Raw genomic sequence first — 16,823 nt, 5'->3', positions numbered from 1 at the left:
GAGGTTAAGTAGGTTCCCAGGGTAGCTTTACACACAATTTGTATTTTATTACTGGGTTTCAACTTAGCCCTCGACCGAATCACCTTCGGAACATTAGATCTCTACATCTAATGTCGGGGACACAAGGGACACCCCACGCCCACAAGTGCCACTTCTTTGGTACCATAAGCAATATTCTTAATGAAAAATTGAACAACAATGGCATGCCATGTGACCTTTTTGTTGTCCATGTGACCATATATAAATGTACATCTTTGACAAATGAACAAAGGTCATTAAAAGCAACTAATGCTGTAGCAAAAAACTCTAGGATATCCCGCTAAATAGCCTTCAAATTTCTTTTTTAGACAAAGGACTATGGAGTAAGTTGAAGAATAACTATGGTGTCAGTTGAAAAATATGAAATTAAGTGGCATGACAAAAATTCTTGAAAGAGATGCAACATATAAAATCCTGGTTGTTCACTCCCAAACAGAGCTAAAACTCTTTTCCCTACGAATACTGGCTCCTAATGTTGTTTCTTATGAATTAGCGGGATTTTTGTATTTTGATGGTTTTGTTCATTGTCAAGCAATCAAGAACTTATGTGAAGCTCTGTTGACATTTGTCTTATTGGTAGAAATTTATGAAAACGTTACGAATCCTCTCTTGAGTGACTTCTAGCTACTGGCTACCACAAGGCCAATTACCAGTTTCCAACATACACTTAGTTCCTTAATTTTATGCTTCTGATAATACATGATGAATATTATAGTTGATTATGCTATGATAGTGATACTTAGTACCTGTTACGAAGTTAACACACACACACAGGAAAGATCCAAGAGCACACATACCACAAATCCAATGAGCACATAAGTCCACCAAATCAGCCAACACAAGGACTATTAAGGACACACTCACAAGAGACCCTAAGGGTCTGTCTGATTGCTTGTCCAAGATTGGACAGACCCTTAGAACATAACAGACAAAACATATGTTCTGTCTGTAACAACCGTACTTCGTCCCATGTTTGTTTAACTCAAATAAAAAATCAAATTTCAAACATCCCAGAACTCGCCCGAGTCAGGCCGAGTCAAGGGCGAGTCTTGTCAGACCGAGTTTGCCTTGCCGGGTTGACTCGTTGGAGGGCCGAGCCGAGCCGAGTCAACGAGTTGACTCAACGAGTTTTAAAACCATGAATAAAACAAAGAAAGTGCACCCAAAGACTGTCATTATGCTATAATTAGGCACAAATCCATATAACCATTGAAATAGACATAACTCTAAGCCCACTTGATGGCATACAATTGATCTGGTATACTGCCATACAAACTGCTTCTGCCTAATATTCTTTAGGCACCCTTCCATAAAAAAGTAATGCCCTAGTAGTCTCTAAAATATGTCTTTCTTCCTCTCTGCCACACTATTTTACTCAGGTGTGTAGAGACAAGTCCTTTGATGTTCAATTCATTTTTTTGCAAAAAACTCTCAAATATGCCATTAGTATACTCTCCACCAAGATCAATACAAATAGCTTTAATTACAATAGATAATTGATTTTTAATCATTGTACAAAACTTCTTGAAAATGTCAAAGAGTTCATTTTTATTTATCATAATGTAAATTCAAGTAAACCTGGTATAATCATCTATAAAACTAATAAAATATGATAATCTAGCCTGGAAATAGATAGGTACATTAATGATCTGATACTGGATGCTGAAACTGACTTGCAGTATGTAATGCATGCGCAATGTCTAGCCTGGTAATACATAGGTACATTAATGATCCGATAAGTTGCCTTATAAGGAGTTGGATCATCTAATAAAACTCTGTCTTCAGCTCTCATTTTAGCATTTATCATTTTAGGAGTATCGACATATTTTGTGTTTGTGATTCCTAAACGCACAACAATATCAAACTGCAAACTTGATTTGAGACAAAATGTACTCTCTTGGCGAGTATGCTACTTCAATTACTAAAAAATATCTCAAAACACCAAGGGCAGTCATATCAAAATATTTTTTAAGCATAATTTTGATTTATTCAATTTTCCTCTAATCATTCTCAGTGATGATGATATCATCAACATATAAAGGCAGAATAATAAGTGAGGTGCCTGTAGATCTTACAAAAAGAGCAGTGTCAGTATAACAAGATTTAAATCCAAGATTCAACACAGTTTCACTAAATCGATCATATCATGCTTTGAGAGCTTGTTTAAGCCCATATAAAACTTTTTGAAGACGAAAAACCATTCCATTTTCAATAGTCCGACCATGGAGATGATCCATATACACTTCTTCATTTAAAATTTCATTTAAGAAAGCATCATTAACGTCTAACTGATATATAGGTTATTTTCTAATGGATGCTATTGCAACTAGAACTTTAACTGTGGTCATGCGAGCTACTGGAGCAAATGTTTTCTCATAATCTTATTCTATATTCCTAAGAATATCCTTTTGCAACTAATCTTACTTTATATCTTTTAGGGACTCGTCACTCTTTGTTTTGACTTTAAATACCCATCTACATCCTATTGTCTTCTTTTCCTTGGGAAGAGGTTAGATGCTCAAGTATGAGTTTTGTGTAATGCATCTAATTCTATTTTCATAGCGTTTACCAATTCTTTCATGTTTTTAGTTTCTTTATAGTTAGATGGTTCATGATATGAATGAATTGCTAGAAGGCAAGCCCTGCAGTTTGGAGAAAATGATTCATAGGAGACAAACTTATTTGAAGGCCTATGTGTCCGTTAAGATCTCCTAACACTTGATTCTTCAACATTTGTTGGTTGATTATACCTTTTAAAAGCACATGGATGCTCTTCATTATCTCGTCTAGAATATTGTAAGAGGTTATGAGTTGGTTCTCTTTCTTCACTTGGTCCATTAATAAACTCAAAATTATCAATAATTTCATTATTTGATTTAGGTAACAAATCAAATAAGAAGGCATACTCGGATCCTTCCTTAGGTTTTTCAAGATCAAATCCATTTTTATTTTCAAGAGATGTTACATTTCTAAAAACATAAAGTTTATCATTTGTTGGATCATAGCATCGATAATTGTTTTGATTTTCGGCATATCCAAGAAAAACACATTTTATACTATGTCACATGGGTGCGGGTGCGGCACTTTCAAAAAACTTGGGTGCGGGGGTGTGACAAAAATATAAAAAATTCTATATATATATATATATATATATATATATATATAAAGTCCAAAAGTTGGACATAAATGACCTTGGGTACGTTAACTGCACCCAGGGTCAGGTTGACCGCATCGGGTATGGGTGCGACGCGGGTGCGACACCTAGTTGAAGAGTCCCTGTGACATAGATTTTATAGCTTTAGGAGCGAGTTTGTTATATTTTTCAAGAAGTATAAAACATTTACATCAAAAGACCCTTAGTCTTTTCAAATCGGGAGAGATTTTAAAAAGCTTTTCGACAGGTGATTTGTTTTCCAAAGTTTGAGAAAACATTCTATTTATTAGATATACCATGGTGAAAGCATCTTCGGCTCAATTTTTTTTTGGAATTTCTTTTGAAATGAGTAGGGTCCTCGTAGTTTCAATAATATGGCGATGCTTTCTTTCGAAAATACCATTTTGTTGGGGGGTCTTAGGACAAGATCTTTTGTGTAAAATACCATGAGTTTTTAGATATAATTGAAATTCATTTGAAAGAAACTCTCCCCCTGAGTCATAGCAGAAGACTTTAATTATTTATTTTAATTTGATTTTTAACTAGATTATGAAAAATTTTAAAACACGAAAAAACTTCGGATTTGAGTTTGAGGAAGTAGATCCAAGTATGTCTACTAAAATCATCTATGAATGTAGCATAATATGAATAACCACCTTTTGACATAAAATGAGTGTGATCCTATATATCCGAATGCACTAATTCAAAGATTTTATTAGTCAGGAAAGTTCTAGATCCGAAATGTAGCATTTGCATTTTTCCAAGTATATAATCTTCACATACAAATTCTTTATCCTTACAATTTTTTTCCAAAAATGGAAAATGAGATAATTTGGATATACTTGAGTGTTCTAATCTTTTATGCAAAAAATCTAAATTAATCTTTTTGATATGATTATAAAAAAAGTTTTTGGGTAAACATAAGGAATCCATATAGTAAAGCTTTCTTCTTCTATGGCCTTGTCCAATCAACTTTCCTGACTAGAGATCCTACACCCAACAAGCCTTAGATGAGAAGAATACTTTATACCCATAATCGAAAATTTGAGATACCGAAAAAAGGTTTAAATCTAATTTTGAAATAACCCTCACATTTGGAACAAATTTTTTTTTTGAGATATTGTTGAGGTTTCTTATACTTTTAACTTTCAAAGAAGTACCATCGACGGTTGATATACATGAAAAATATGAATTAGTGCAATTGGATAATATAGACTCATTATGAATCATGTGAAAAGAGGCTCTCGAATCCAAAATCCAAAAAGACTTACCCGGAGGAGATGACAGTGCCGAATGTAGAAGGAATGACTTTAAGAATTTGTGAGACAACTTTCGTTATTTGGGCAATTGTTAAATCATTGAAGTTGCCCTCTTTCTTTGATTCTTGAGGTTCTTCACTTACGACAGCTACTTTCTTGAGCTTGGGACAATCTGGTCTTATATGTCTCGGTTCTTTAGAATGATGACAAGTAATTTTACCCTTGTATCCTCCCCCATTATGTCCTCCATTGAATTTTCTTTCAAAGCTAGGTTGTTTTCGGGTCTTGATATAGCAAGAACCTCATCATTAGACTTGTATATTTCAAGTCTTGTTTCTTCTTGGCAAATTTGAGCAAGAGCCTCACTTATAGGAGTCAAAGTTTTATGAAGCAAGGATGACCTATCTTGCTCAAATTCTGGTCGAAGAACATAAAGAAAAGAGAAAAGGTTTTCTTTTTCAACTTGTAATTTCCTCATTTCAATAGTTGAACCTTCCCATTTTTGTTCTAACATAGCTAGTTCATCCCAAATAGGAGATAAAATACCATTACACTTTTATCTCCTTGTTTGGTATTATGTACCTTGTCTTAAGATAATATACCCTAGCTATCTTTTTGAATGAAGGTGTTTTTTTAGGAAAATTCATGCATCATGATGATGTTGGTGGCGATCTTGAACTCCATAGTATTCATGAACCATGAAAGAATTGAGCATTGTTAACTTTCCAATCCTCTAACTTGTTTTTGTATTCTTGTAAAGCTTTCTCTTTTTCTTCTTCGGATAGGGCTTTGACTTGATCTCCTTTTCTTGTCAATTTAAGTTGAGGTTCATTAGTGGTTCCACTAACAAACTCCCAAAGTTTTTTACCTTTGATGTAATTTTCCATAGCGGTTGCTCACATCAAATAATTGTTTTCGTTGAGCTTGTAAGAGATAATAGAGGCGGAATCTCTTTCTCCCATAATAAAGAATACTTGTGTTTGAGGACTAAAAGTTGAAGAGTACCGCCACAAAGAGAGCAATCCTAAAATAGCTTTCATCACTTCAAGAGCCTCTTATACCATGTAATTAAACAAGAGTGCACAATTACAATGCCAACGAAAGGCTACACAAGTGCACAAATATACTATTGTCTCTAATGGACCAATGACAATCTTATAAAAAAGATATAAAAAAATACGAATTTCACAAGGGCATAAAGAGAAAAAAATCCAGAAGAGCACAATATAGAAATAGATTTTGTATTAACACACAAAATGCTTTAGAAAAAACATATATTACATAGAGGGTTGAGGCTCTATTTATAAAGCCTCACATGTATTGAAGGGACTGCCTCCCCAACAGTCCATTGAATATACATAATAAAAAACAAAAAAATAAAGAAAACTAAAAAGACTTTACAGTTTCTATTGGACTGTACTAAATTACATATTGTTAAATGACCAAAATACCCCTAATATATGTATATTGTATAAATATACGTATATCAGTTAGGTATAAATATATACACACTATTTTAACAATAACGGCCACAATGACCGTTAGACTAGTCCTAATTGCTAGCTGGCAACAGCTATAAGAAATAAAAAATGAAAACTAATTACAGCAAAATAAAAAGAAAAAGATAAAATGAAATACAAGAAAAACCCTATTTACATTCTAATAACAAAAGAAATTATATTATATTATATTATATATATATATATATATATATATATATTAACAAGGGGGCATATGTATAAGGGAGTGTAAGGGAGCTTGCGAGAGAGTAATTTGAGGCTTATAGGTGGAACACACTACCAACAATGATCACAATTAGTGTGCCTATGCTTCCCATACATCTGACTTATTGACATTTGCTAGTTTGGGATGAGGTGTAGGCAAGAGTCCATGAATACATCTTGAATAGTTTTTGTAAAGAAACGGCTTTGAATACATTAGGTTCAATAATGAACCAATACACATGCACATGAAGTGCGGGTATACCCACTAAAGGGGAAAACACAAGCACATAATGTGCTAACACATAAACCCACGAAATGGGCAAAAATGCCTATAAGGCATAAGTTGATATTATTGAAGAGAAGAAGGGTGTAACACCCATTACAATGGAGCAAAAGCTTCTTCAAGAGATATAAAATACAAGGGGGAGACTCCTATTTATAACCCTTTGGAAGAGCCACATAGGGGGCTCCCAAAGGAGTCGTTGGGAGCCCTGTGACCGTTGGGGGCTCCTCAACGACTCTTTTGGGGAGCCTCCCTAGGTGGCGCAAACCACAAAAAGAATAAAATAAAAAATAAAAAGAAAAAGAAAATTACAATCACATTCCAAATGATGGAATATGCGTAAAAATAGGGAAATGACTAAACTACCCCTATGACTAAAAATAGAGAAATATATATTTTATATATATAATTAGGAAGATACATATACATATATACCATATATGTATATGTATCATCCTTTATATATATAAAATATATATATGATTACAATGATTGAATAATACATTTTAACACCCCCCCTCAAACTTTGTGTGGGGGAACGAAAAGATTGAAGAATACAAGAAGAAGAATCCCAAGGCTTCAAGAGTCTTTAGTACGAATGCCATTGAAATTTGCAAATGTCTTCTTCCAAAGTCTTTAATGGTGAGCACCTTTCATAATCTATCAAAGGTACTTCTTTTTTTCACATTCTTCAAGATCCTGTGGAATAAACCAAGAAAAGGTCCAAGTAAAAGATATCTTTGCACTTTAATCAAGTGAAATATTTCAAACAAGATGACAACAACTACGCCTTCATCCCAAAACAATTGGGGTCAGCGATATGAACCAAAAAAAGAAATTCATTTTGGGTCTTCCACATGAATCCTTTTCCTCCAATCATTTCTATCCAATGCCATGTCCTCGGTGAGGTTCAAAGCATTCAAACAAGATGAATTAACCAAAAATCATATCATATGATTTATCCAAAAGTAATGGTGCAAAAAGATATTCTATGCATAGTAAAAACACAATTATTTTATTTGAAGCACATGATTTGATAGAACAAGATAATTACTTATGTATGCAAAATGATTTTAGAAAACCATTTTTCATAATCATATACCATGTTAAAGAGTGAGCGAAAACAAATTAGAAGAATGCATAATGCATTCATAAGGTCCAACATTGGACAAACATAACCTCATAACGAGGAATAACATAATGGTCCACTAAGGGACACCACAAAAAGCCTACGAAAAGGCATAAGTTGCACATAATTTATTGAATGAGGGCCTAAAGACCATAATGAGCATATGCATATAATATCATGAAATGAATCAACACTCAAAAGAGTCATTAATGAACATGCTCCAATCATACTTTAGTCAAGTAATATTACTTGAGCTTACAAGATAGAAAGACAAGTGTTATTGATTTTAGCAATTCTTTTGAAAGCGATTTCAAGAAAGAAATGCTCAAGAGTATAAAAGGAGTGTATAAAACACAAGAGTTTCAAAAGGTTTTAAGTCCACTTAAGAGGCAAAATAATGAGTGTTATTTGAGTAGAGAACCTTATACATTTAGGAACATCTCACTCAAATGATTGCAATTACAAAAACGCATTTTGCATATCAAATATAAAAGGTGACCAAAAAAATCAATTTGATTTTAAAATATGCATATTAATGATATGATTCACTTGTATTAAAAAACAAAATATGAATGGAATTTCAACAATAATTCATCCACCACAAGCAACTACCTCATTAGTCCTCCAAAACCCATAAATCAAGTGTATAAGCTACTAGATCAAGAATCATAAATATAAAGTCATTTAAAGGCCAAAGACACACACAAAGGTGTGCAAATGAACCTCTTGTTTACATGTAATAATACTTGAAATGAGTGTATCAACGACAAGAACAAGAGAATACATGCCAACATGGACCAAAAGCATCTTTTGTCTACGTAAAAATGCACTCAAAACCAAGTATGTTCAGCTACTAGAACAAGAGTATCAAGCCAACCATGGGAAAAAACACAATACATCTCTTGTCTACATAAGATGGCACTTGAAAGGAGTGAAAGAAGTCAATCATGGGCATACATCTCAGCGACTAGAACAAGGACACAAATGCCAACATGGACTAAAATCGCACACCATGGTGTAAATCAACGTGCCTTGTCTACATATAATAACACTCAAGACAAGTGTGTTCAGCTACTAGACCAAGAGAATAAAGCCAACAAAGGGCTACCAATACACAAAGGTGTAATAAAATTCTTGTCTACATATGATGACACTTAGATAAGAGTTATAAAAGGAGAAGACTTTTGAGACAATAAAACTTGTAATGACAAACATATAAATAAAACCTTGAATCAATAGAACAATATTCTTTAAAAAGAATACCCATAACAATAACATTTTGGAGAAATATATATCTGAACATAATACGCACACCAAGAACACTTGGAACACTTGTGCTCAAAGCACAAAAACACGAAATCACAAATGTGCAAGTGCACTCATAAGATTCATAAACAATAAAAGGTTGGGCAATAATCCCGAAAACCTTGATTTTAATATACCTTAAAACATTTAAGGTTTCAAACACCATATATCCATCACATTTTATATATAAATAAGAGCATCTATAAAACCAATGGCTAAAAAAGGAAAAACAAGTGACACACTCATAATTAGAGATCATATAACAAATCATTTTAGAGTCCCAAGGTGCCCTTAACTCACCTCAACAACCATCTTTAATATGGCAAGTGGACAATCTAAAATGACATAACACAAGGTGCCCATAACTCACCTCAACAACCATCTCTAATATAACAATAAGGCCATACAAAAAAGGATTGATACATCATATAACTTGTGATGAATAAAAATAAATGCCATAAAAAGGCGATGAACACTTAGGGAAATTATTTTCCAAATATGTGATTTTACAAAGAGGGACGATTCAAGGGTCCAACATAATTAATCACAACAATATGCCTTATAACCATAAGTTTGCATAAACATGAAATTATGTTCAATCATGATTAATTCCTTAAAAAGAAGTCATTATCAAAAGACTTAATAAACACAACATGAAATATTTAAGCAATGTCATGTGTGAGAAAGGATTTGGAATAATCCAAGAAACAAATCAAGCCTTTATAATTTGCAATTATATGCATACCAAGATGTAAAATAACAATAATCTTAAATGTGCAAATTTAGGACAACATGTACCAAGATATTGCGGAAGCACTTACAATGATAAAAGAAACAATCTTACAAGTCCACTAAGGGACAAAAACAAACACAAGCCCTAAAGAAGGCAATATAAACAACTCTTACTGAAAAGAGAGAGAGAGAGCTCTCAAGCATTCATAAAGAGGTGATATTTAAAATATCTCATAAAAATCAATATTGTTATTTTAAGAAGAAGCTTATAACAATCATGGAATCTTCTCAAAGAACATATACTCATAAGAAGATTCACAAGGATAAAAAGGCCTCTCAAAGAGAGATCCAACAAAAACAAATCCCCAAAAGAGGGTACATATGAAAGGAATAGGGAAAACTTCATTAAAGTGGAGAAAATTCCAATAAAAAAGGAATAATAGGATTGCGTTATGGCATAAATCTATAAACACAAATTCATAATATTATTAAAAACATATGACTTAATAGATTATAACCGACTTCTAATGTAATAAGTATGCAACAACATTGATGAAGACCGTAAATTTTATAATAAAACACATTCTTGAAATTGATTTGAAGAATGTAAAGTAAATAACCATATTTCATGAGATCATTTTAAAACTTAATATAAAATGCCTTCTTAATCAAATATTGCTCATATGAAAAGAAGTCATTAGGTAAGAAAATAAAACATTAATAAGGAATTTTTCATAGTTAATATATGTCAATCACACGATATTATGAAAAGCCTCATATAGGACATTTTTAGAGGATAAACACATACCTTTAATAAGAACCCACAATTATGATGAGAGTATGTGAGCAAAGCTACATATCTCACAAATATTTTTCTTTTAACATAATTTTCTTAAAAGACTTATTTTTCATATAGATGGTATTCTTACATCCAAAATTGGGTATAGATTCAAAAATTTCAATGGTCATATCCAAAAAATTCAAAAATTATCGACCCATTAGACCATGTTTTGAGCAATCACATATTTAATTATTCGAAAAACAAGTTCACCGGTTTTAGAATTTATCAATAAAAGACTTTCAAGAAAAGACATACAAAAAAGAATAATATACGAAAAAAGGTTCAATGAAATGTTAAGAACACAAAATCATAATGACAAAAGAGAACACATATGCAAAACATATCTTTAAGAAAGTTCAATGAAATGTTAAGAACCCAAAAACATAATGCACAATACTTAAAGAAATACAATGCATACCAAATCATTTTAAGAAACAAAAGAGCGAGATGAGGACTTCACCATTTTTCTTTAAACTTTCTTGAATAGCACGCTTCTCAATGCAACAAAGAGCAACTCGATCCCAACCTTGCTCTGATACCATGTAAAGAAACGGCTTTGAATACATTAGGTTCAATAATGAACCAATACACATGCACATGAAGTGCGGATATACCCACTAAAGGGGAAAACACAAGCACATAATGTGCTAACACAAACCCACGAAATGGGCAAAAATGCCTATAAGGCATAAGTTGATATTATTGAAGAGAAGAAGGGTGTAACACCCATTACAATGGAGCAAAAGCTTCTTCAAGAGATATAAAATACAAGGGGGAGACCCCTATTTATAACCGTTTGGAAGAGCCACATAGGGGGCTCCCAAAGGAGTCGTTGGGGGCTCCTCAACGACTCTTTTGGGGAGCCTCCCTAGGTGGCGCAAACCACAAAAAGAATAAAAGAAAAAATAAAAAGAAAAAGAAAATTACAATCACATTCCAAATGATGGAATATGCGTAAAAATAGGGAAATGACTAAACTACTCCTATGACTAAAAATAGAGAAATATATATTTTATATATATAATTAGGAAGATACATATACATATATACCATATATGTATATGTATCATCCTTTATATATATAAAATATATATATATGATTACAATGATTGAATAATACATTTTAACAGTTTTTGTGACCTCTTTTTCTACCACCATTATTGTTGTGAGGGCACAGTTGTAGAACTGCCAGAACTTCATGCTGACTGGTTATCTTCTTCTTTGGTTTATGGTCAGGTATTAGACCTTGCCTTACTACAATTCAGCAAAAATTGGTTGATGCACATATCCAGCATAAATTGTTGCAAACATATTGTTCTATCCCTTAATCCCTTACTCTTTTCATGCAAATATACCATCAAATATATGACAATAATTTGTTGTTAGCTAGCCAATGACGGACTTCAAACAACTAAGAACATCCAAACATTTGAATTGCCTTGCCAATTCCAGCTTAGGATGGTAAAACTTATGTATGGTTGTATGCTCAAACTAGCTTACTCAAAGTGACATATTCAGGATTTTTTACTATAGGCCTTTAGTTTGTCTCATCTTCATTGTATCCTTAAGGGACATACTCTTCAGGTAAGGGTACAAATTTGTTGAGTTTTCCCATCAAACCATCACTGCTGATAAGGGGATGATTTGTTTCTTCTAGGTTATAGATTTCAAAGTGTGAAGCTTCTAAAGTCACGGATTGACTAAGAAAAGAAAAATTGATATCAAAAGTAGATGCCATGATAATTAAGAGAAAAGTAAGGGAAGGAATTTCATATGGATTATGAAAAGCAGACCTTGCTGATGCTGTTTTACTTTTTAAGGTTGGTGAAGAAAAACAAAGAAATGAGACAGAAAGCAGTCAAAGAATGAACAGACCTATTCCTGATTTCGGGTCTTATGGGTTTAGGCCTGTTGTGGAATGCTGATGACCTCAGCCTTTTTTTTCCTGAAAAAATAAGATCAGATCTGGTTGCTTGTATGGCCTGACATCAAATTGAATGGTAGTGACTCTTTTTTGTATCTTCTATTGAAACTTCTATTTTTTTCTACTGGGTGACAGGGCCAATTGTTAGAGGAATTTTATAGATAAAAGTGTATTAGACAAAATGATAAAAGGAGAGAAAGAAAAGGCAAAGGGCTAAAAATACATATATCAAAAGAAAAGACAGGAAAAAAGGGAACAATAATCAGACAAGGAAAATATCAAAGAAAAGAAATAAGAAAGGAGGTGGTAAAGCGGAAATTTAAGCTTTGACTTGATCTGAGTCTTGCCTCTTGTCTGCTTTGATACCATCTAAAATATTGCTTTTGTATTCAAGCCCATTGGTTACAGGAGAAACCTCAAAGAGAAAAAGGGATAAAGAGTGCTGTCAAAGGATCATCCAATTGATTAGGGATGAATGTCCCACATTTTATTAACCTAGATTAAATCATACAGTTAGAAATGTGCCTTAAACATATTATGCATTTGATTTCATTAGCTTTGTAAGAATGCTTAAAAATTAATTATATTCAGAAGAAAAAAAAACTATCCTGATCTTATTCAAGTAAATAATGCAGATGCCTAACAATTGGAAAAGTAAAAACTGTCCCTATCTATATGTGGTAATACAGCAAAGCATGTCGATCCTTCTTTCCAATGTTTTTTTTTGTTAAATATTCAAGTGTCTTTTTTCATGTCTAGTTCTTTGAAGTTGATGTTTGGTTTCAGGTTTAGATAGTTATTTGTTACTCTGTTTTCTGGAGCAGCACACTTAGTGCTAGAAAAATTTGGTTTTCTCGTCTTACATAGAGTCCACATTACATTTGGATAATATTAGCTTATAATTTTTTATAGGCACTTGTCGTATTTATTATTAGCATACATGTATATGCTGATGATAAAAGTGAAATGGAAGAGCTGTCGATGGTCGCACTTTCTGGATGCATTTGGTTGCAGGCTTTTGTTGTTACCTTGGAGACCAAGTAAGCTTCTGTACTTGTAAATTCTTAGCACTATAGCAACGGCTATTCTATACGACTAGGTCCACTACTATTGTTGCTACTATACTGTTGCTGTATACTTTTCTTACTGTTCTTTTCCTCTTCTACTTTCATTTCTCTATTTTTCCATTAAGCCTCTTTGATGGGCTTAGCAATTATGGAATCTATTAAACCCATGCTAAATCAATTTGATGTAATTTAAAGTTGGTTTGCTTCCAATTAACTTGTGGTCTCCCTTGCACAGTAGATGTATAGCATGTAGGCCCTACGACTTTCAGGTTACATCCATCTGCGAAGATTAGAGGAATAAAACAACATTGATGTGGGGACACATTTCACCTACTTTTTCTCTACGACTTTGGAGTTAAATAACTCCATTTTCTATAGAAAATCACCTGTGCACGATGTAAAGTTGCAGTTTAGAAACTCCAGCACTAAGAATGATTTTCACGGCTTTTAGCAACAATGGGCTGAATGTCTGTGATCACTCATTTTCTAGCCTGCTGGTGTTGCCAATCACCTGGGTGAAGGGCATATCTCTTTAAATTAGGTGCTCAGATGAGCACCTAATATAGTTTTCTCCTAGTGATGGCGATAGAACTTGTAATGCATCAATACTACTTAATGATGTGGTGTCATATTGTGATCTCTGTTAAGTTTACTTTATGAAATTTTAAGAATTTTGGGACAAAAATACCCCTGAAGGTTTAATCTTGTTAAAATATTTGGTTTTTTATGGTTCAAGAAAAAATATGTTGAAAGATCTCTTTTCATTATATATTTCATGAGAACTATTTTAGTCATATGCGGTTAGCTATCATGGTACCCATTCATTCCACATCTTCTAATCAGTTAAATTGATGGAAACATTCATCATCCAATACATCATAGCCTGGTGCTATGTAAACATGCTCATCTCCTTGGTGAGGCAATATGCACATCCAGAAGGGAGATATCCATCTTCTTTGGCTTTGCCTGCTTATGTAAAAGACCTACAATGCAAACATTGTGTGCGTGGTTAATGTCATGACTATCAATAATCATTGATAGGCTGCACGCCAAGCTGAGATCTTCGCCAAAAACTCGACTTGCTTGTTTGCATAAATGAAGTGGATCTGAGCTGTGTTTGGGTTCCATTAAGGCTTGTTTAAGCTCATTTTCAAATATAAAAATTGTAGATTTATGTTATATAATTTATAACATCAAAATATGTTGTGTGGTGGTTTAGTTGTTTCCTTCTTACCTTAGAGGTGATGGTTTTCAGATCCTCTACCTTCATCTTTTAAAAAACAATAATATGTTTTATGTTTTTTATATTTACCCCTCAGCTTGAGCCAAACAAGTGGAGACAAGCTCAACCTAAATCAAGTTTGACCAGAACCGGGTTTGGCTTAAGCCTAGTAAGCTTGAGTTTGGCTGGTGTGCAACCTTAGTCATTAACAAGTTCTTGGGATTGGCGATAACAATCATTGCAGTGTGTTGTATAAATGTGTTTCATCATGAATAAAAATTAAATTCACTGTATAGCAAAATTTAACTTTGCACGGTGAGAATCTAAGAAGTATTTCTGGAAGGATCACTTACTGTTTTAACTATAATGATATTCTTCATGGTACCAATCCATCCATGTTGTACACGTGGTATGCAAGAAGATGTCAAGGGAAAAAGAACTTAGCAAGCCATTCTATCACACACACACACACACACACACAACATGCATGCACACACATGCATGCATGCGTACAATTGCACACAATTTCTTTCTCTCCCTCTGTCTCTCTTTTATGGTTCTCTGATTTCATTATCTGTATTTGCATGCAGTTCGTTCACGTTATTTCAGCATATTGCTATATGGCTGAACCTTGCTGCTTTTTACATCATTAATTTTGTTGTGAGTGCCTTACCATGGGCTGGCATGTACACCGTAATGTTCCGAGTCTGCAAGCAGCCATCCTACTGGTTCACAATGCTGGTGGGTTCCATCTCCAATAGTTACTAATGAGAATATGGGTGCCATTTCACTGCTCACCAGTTACTGAATTTTGCATGAAATTTTGTTGTAGCTTATTGTGGTTTCAGGTATGGGCCCAGTGCTAGCTCTCAAGTACTTCCGTTATACATACAGATCAAGTGCCATCAATGTGCTTCAACAGGCAGAGCGCTCAGGATCGTATATGACCTCTCTTGTAAACGTTGAGCATCAATTAAGGGTCATGGAGAAAGAAGTTTCTCCACTGTCTATAAGTCAACCTAAAAATCGAAATCCTGTCCACGAACCTCTTCTCCACGATTCTCCGTCTACAGCTAGGAGATCTTTTGGATCAAGTACACCATTTGAATTTTTTCAGTCTCCGTCCAGACTTTCATCAAATTATTCAAGAAATTGCAAGGATAATTGATGCAAAGTAATTCACAAAAGTTTTAGAAGTGTGTAGAATCTTTATATGGCAATAGTTCAATTTTTTCTCCCCCAATTTTCCAAGTTATATTTGTCAGTGAAGGTTGTATAATTTGTTGATGCGTCCCATAGCATCCAGTACTTTGTGGATCTTTAACCTCCATTTATAGCTGTTAGAAGTTAACAAAAAAATCACTGCTTAATGCTGCATTGCATTACTGAGTTAATAAAAAATATGAAAATGAATGCAATATGTGGTCGTAATTTAGAGCAATTGGCATGTTTGAAGGCAATCCTTTTTTGTCGATTTTTTTAATCATTGGTGATGATATTAATATTGCCATTCCTACTAGTGATTCTGCTGTGTATGAACCTGTTACTAAAAGAACAGGGTGTATGTCCTTTTTGTAATTTTGTTGTTTGTTGTATTACTGGTACTTTTTTGTATCTTGGTAAGTACAAATTTGTGGCACTTAAGAACAGTTTTTATACTTCAGGTCATCTTCCCCAATATTCAGCCCTTGTATGTCACATGGCAATACTCGGTGCATGCGAAGAGACGTCGTGTGCAGTGGTCATTGCAAGGCATCATCGTTGGCTCAACCTATCATGCAGGTGGTAAATGGTACTCAACGTTCAGCTAGGTGACGGGAACATTTGGTAGATGTGTGTGCATTGTGGCAAGGGCAGTGTGAAACACTATTGAGTGGAAAATGCATAAGGGGTAATAGAGGACAATATGAATTGGGCTATTGATGCCGGGAGGTGGTAGCATAGCATGCAATGAGCAATGGTATTGGTATTGGTGCAATGATATATGGCGGCACAAACAAGGTGTATTGGCTGCATTGTGTTGGGCTAGCAGACTGGAGGATGTTTTAAGAGATTTGGTTAAATATCTATTAATTCAAAATAAGAGTATCTCATGCATAGCGTTTGGTACGCAAGGGAGGGCGTGTGGGTTAGAGCTTATTCCC

At 33.8% G+C, this 16,823-nt stretch overlaps 1 protein-coding gene across 3 annotated transcripts in view; it reads left to right on the top strand.

Moving 5' to 3' along the window:
* Window positions 1–16,600, top strand: part of LOC149831012 (phospholipid-transporting ATPase 2-like) — a 160,628-nt gene extending 144,028 nt beyond the window's left edge. For 2 of the 3 annotated variants that reach the window (XM_090013607.1, XM_090013606.1), the window contains 3 exons: window positions 13,303–13,430; window positions 15,270–15,420; window positions 15,512–15,922. In XM_090013607.1, coding sequence (XP_089869733.1) covers window positions 13,303–13,430; window positions 15,270–15,420; window positions 15,512–15,847 — 615 coding nt within the window. In that variant the 3' untranslated portion in view covers window positions 15,848–15,922. Of the gene's footprint in view, window positions 1–13,302; window positions 13,431–15,269; window positions 15,421–15,511; window positions 15,923–16,343 lie in introns of those variants that run through there. The other variant, XM_090013608.1, reaches the window with a different exon arrangement.
* Window positions 16,601–16,823: the final 223 nt, after the last annotated feature.

Source organism: Nuphar pumila, chromosome 7 (genome assembly GCF_984573655.1).
Source record: "Nuphar pumila chromosome 7, dmNupPumi1.hap1.1, whole genome shotgun sequence".
NCBI lineage: Eukaryota > Viridiplantae > Streptophyta > Magnoliopsida > Nymphaeales > Nymphaeaceae > Nuphar > Nuphar pumila.
The sequence above is the reverse complement of the archived record's forward strand: the minus strand, read 5'-3'. Positions and strand labels throughout refer to the sequence as shown.